The 4,536-nt window shown below is 39.2% G+C and overlaps 1 protein-coding gene across 1 annotated transcript; it reads right to left on the reverse strand.

Annotated features, from left to right (window-relative positions):
* Positions 1–1,528: 1,528 nt before the first annotated feature.
* Positions 1,529–4,536, reverse strand: LOC103982792 (uncharacterized). Its single transcript, XM_009399823.3, has 2 exons — positions 3,986–4,536; positions 1,529–2,167 (listed from the first exon to the last, which is right to left on the reverse strand). Exons 1-2 carry the CDS (start codon positions 4,502–4,504, stop codon positions 1,922–1,924), a joined length of 765 nt encoding a protein of 254 aa, XP_009398098.2. The 5' UTR covers positions 4,505–4,536; the 3' UTR covers positions 1,529–1,921.

Below are 4,536 nucleotides of genomic sequence, written 5' to 3' on the forward strand. Positions count from 1 at the left end.
TTCTTTGGGTGCACAAGTACTGTTTGTTATTATGCTTCTTGGGGACTGCGTAGCATTTGGCTGATTCCTCGTGAATGCATATGGGAATCACGCAACAATTGTACGACTCTGCTCGGTTAGAGCTTGCATCTCACTATCTCTGTATCAGAAGAGAGAAAAAAACTGAGCTGTTCATACCATGTATGCTGTCATTTGATGACACCATGTCCTTCCATCTCTCACTAAACACCCCCCCCCCCCCCCCTCTAGTGGGAGAAGCTCACTCTCATGCTAATTCCATGAGCTATCCACCTTTCGTTCTACATCGTTTGTTTGTTTGCTTGTGGAAATTTGTGGGGTATATCCATTAAGGACTTTGATGAAGAAGTTATGGGTGAGCAGTACTTCAAGCTTTGCACCATGAACCGAAACCCGTGGCTGATGGTACTTGGATTTCTGTTCTTGTGATGTGCATGCGTGCAGAAACCAGCCAAATGGTGGGCGCTCACCGTTCTTGACACCAGGAGGAAGAAAACATTCATGTGCACAGAGGACTAAGATACTATTTTGTCCTTGTCAAGAGACTGTTTCAAATTGTAGTATTAAGTTGACCTTTAGTCAAGGCATAGAGTTGATCAAGTTGTGGCAGAGGGTGTTCTGCCATGACAAAATAGCGCAAGATTCGTTTATTTATAGATTAACATAAGATTTTTTTTATATATAAAGGATAAGTGATGAATGTAAAATTTGAATCTCGGATTTATGATATATTATTAAAGTCTTTACTCGTTAAGTTAATTGATATCTTTAAAAAAATATATTAGATAAAGATTTAAACTCTCAAACTTCGATGAGTGGGTTCAATATATCGTAATCAGATTAATGTTTAAGGTGTATATTAGTAGTGATAATGGTTTTGGAATTAACAATTTTGGTTCTGTCAAATTTAGAATTGAAATAAGATCAATTCCATTTTGAAATTATAAATTTTGATTTCGAATAGAACCATATGTTTGGATTGATAAAAAATAAATTAATTTGAATCCAAGTCTTTACACTTTAAATTTGAAATGCTAACCAATTTATATTTTATTTTCTAAAAAAACTTTTAATTAAACAAAAGAGTGCGTACACCCCTCCTCTCATGTAAAAGAAGATCAAAACCATGAAGAAATGCATAATACGAGAGTTCATTACAATGGTTCACCTTCCAAAATTTGCTAATCAATGCACAACACAGTTAAACATTCTCTAAAAATGTGTTTTATCCTATATTTAGTGAAATGCTACAATAATCCAAAAATATACAAAAGGATGTTAGTGTTCGCATCACACTCAGAAAACTACTAGAGAATTACGAGTGCAAATCGATCATAATGACTAGACCGAATCTAGAAACAGTAAATCCAACTCTTAAGCAAGTAATCAAGCAAGAAGGAACTCCATTGGAACAATGTATACTGCTGATCTTAACATACAACACAAAACAACTGACTGCCTGAACAGAATTGCATTAGCCATCAGCCAATAAAACCCAAAAACAGAAAACTTGGACAGCATAAGCTAAAATATGTATTCAAGAACACCATGCTCATTGACAAAGTGAAGACTATTTTCCAAAAGTCTCCCCAGACTGAGAGAAAGGAGGAAAAAGAAGTTGTACATATCTGTGATCAATACAGAATAGGGACGGAGGCTTAAAACCATGTTTTGATAAGCACTCCAGGGTGCAGACACAGAATATGCTCAATGCATTGCATACATTTGAAGTTCACATCACTTCTCTCACATCCTGTCTCCAAACCCATATCCATCCTGTGTCAACCAGAAAGCATATACATAAACTTGCTAGCGACATGGTTTTCGACAGATATTTTGGTGAATTACACGGTTGGTGCTGCCAGATGAACTCCAACAGATACATCAGAGAAGGGGCATGGCTTTATCTGCTGCTACGAGCAAACACTTTCCGTTTCCTTTGCATTTTGGAGGTGCCAACGGGTTTCGGAGACTTTGCATTCCAGGTATTCCTGGTATTCTGAGCTTCTTTCTTTTGCATCTTGCTAAGGCTAGGCCTATAGAGAATGACTGAACGGCCAATCTGTCCCACAACAACTGATCCAGTTGCCTGCTCAAGTTGTTTTATCACATCACTTAGCTCTCCTGGACAGCTTCCATGTACTTTTAGCTGCTCGAGTCACAAGAAAACTGGTAAGTCTCTTTCTGTAGTTTGTTAATTATGCAAGGCAGAAGCTCAGAATTGATATAATATGAGAACTATGATTGCCATTTATCATATTACTGTCAACAATTCTAGGAAAGACATCATGGTGTTTAGTATCTGAAGTTTGAACCAGATCCCAGAACCAACATTAAAGTAAGAAAAGATTCCTGGAGTTAAACATAACCATGATATTGAGCAAATTTTCAAGCCCAAAGAAAGAAAAAAAAGCACACACACACACAACAGGGGACTTGCAGCTAAACATAAAAATGGTGTAACATACAAGAGGTTTCCATCCATATGAGGTTTAGGAGGGTCAATATACATAGCCTCATCTCTACAAGTAGATAGACTATATTTGTGACCTAATTCCTGGTCACCCAAATCATAAAAGAACAACCATGAACCTTGTGTATGAGACTCTTGTCAGTGCAAGATTCAAGGAGAATCAGTGTTGTCATCTTTTTTTTCCATTTTTGCAAAAGGTAAGTGTCGAAGGCAGTGTACGAGCCCAAGACCTTGCAATAAACTATCAAAGTCTTTACAAGCTAGGCTAGTTAACACCTTAAAGAATATATCAGATGAGATTTTGAACCCTCAATGTTTGATAAGTAGGTTTGGTACACCATCACTAGACCAATGTTTAAGGTGCATTAGTGTTATAGTATTACCTCTACAGATAGAAAAATTATTTCTATGACTCGAATTTTGGTCATCTAAGTAATAGGTGAAGCAACCTTATCATTAGACCAATGCTTGCCATCATAAAGGTTGAATCTAGTGCATGAGAGATCCACAAATGAGAGTAGGGTCAATGTACCACCTACAAACAATTTTGACGCATACAATTTGTTTTAGTACAGCCAAAAAATCCTATTTCAATAACCACACAACCATAACTCTTACCACCTTAAATGCCTTAATGAGAGAAATCCAGACAAAAATCAGAAAGAACCAGTCCAGTGTCTTATTTTGTAATGGCCTGAGCAATATTTTGATAAATTGCTCTAATAGTACTAAAAAATTAGAAAGCATCACAGCTAAATAAAGGCAGCATTCCGTTTCCAGTTCAAACCCAATCAAATAACAATTAACTTCCCCATGTACCTGACAAATTAAAATATAAACCAACTTTTGGCGGACTTAACTCGGTAAGGTAACATCATGAAATAAATTATTAAAATTCCTCAAAATTACGAGATTTGTGGAGTCTAGAAGAGTTGGAGTAGAAAAAGTCTTATCAAAGGATTAGCAGTAGGAAATTTTTACTTGGAAATAGCAAATAGTAAGGAAGTGTGGTGCAAAGGATTCAGAATAATGTAGCAAATAATACTAAGATAAGACTGATAAGTTAGTTAAAGTTGCATCTCAGTTACTGTTTTTAGCATCACATTACCACAAGCCTTCGCGTGGGATATGACTAAAATTTAGGGACAAGATATGCAGAGAATAGCGACTCCTACCTGAAGACCTAAAGTGTAGGGTAGAGGAAAATACCATGACGAGAGTAAATATATGCCCTCGACATTTCTGCCATAAAAGAGAAGCCAACACTAAAGATTTCATTCACTCCTGTCATCCATTTACAAGTTTTCAATTTTCTTATTATTGATTGCAATTAACTTATTTTTCTCTTGGTTGAAATTAACCACTAACATCCTTTGCATCTCTCTTTCTCAAGCTACCTTAAAATCGGGGGAAAAAAAAATCTTGCATTCAAAAGATTCAAGTCCAATGCAACATCAAAATGCGATTTTTACACAAGGGGCAATAAGGGCTAACCTTGAGGAGCTCATTGGCCTCCAGAGTCTCGACGAAGGCGGCGGCCACGGAGGGAGTCACACCCGACTTACCGACCTGCTGGGACTTGAGCTTCTTTCCCAGGCTGTGGGCGTACGATGCCAGCTCCTTCTTCTCCTTAATGCTCAGCTTCGGCGATGGCAACCGCGGCAACGGAACGGCAACAGCCGGTTCCGTATCATCCCCCGCCTCGTTCTCGAGCTCGGATTCTTCATGGGAATCATCTTCTTCTGGGTCCTCGAAGTCGGAATCTTGACCTCGGAGGTCGCTCTGGAGGTGGAGAGGATCAGGAGGCGGCGGCGGCGGCGGCGAATGGGAAAGCGAGGAGAAGAGGCGATGGGAGCTAGAGAGAAGGAGACGAGAAGAGGAAGATGAGGATGGAGAGGAGAAGGGGAGGAGGAGGAGGAGACGAGAGGAGATCTTGTGGGGGATAGAGGAAGGGGAGAGAAGGAGAGAGGAGTGAGGGCGGGGGAGAGGGAAGCGAAGAAGGGATGAGGCCATTTCGGATCAACTCGGCGTTCGGGAAACGGAAA

This window comes from Musa acuminata, chromosome BXJ2-4 (assembly GCF_036884655.1).
Source record: "Musa acuminata AAA Group cultivar baxijiao chromosome BXJ2-4, Cavendish_Baxijiao_AAA, whole genome shotgun sequence".
Lineage (NCBI taxonomy): Eukaryota > Viridiplantae > Streptophyta > Magnoliopsida > Zingiberales > Musaceae > Musa > Musa acuminata.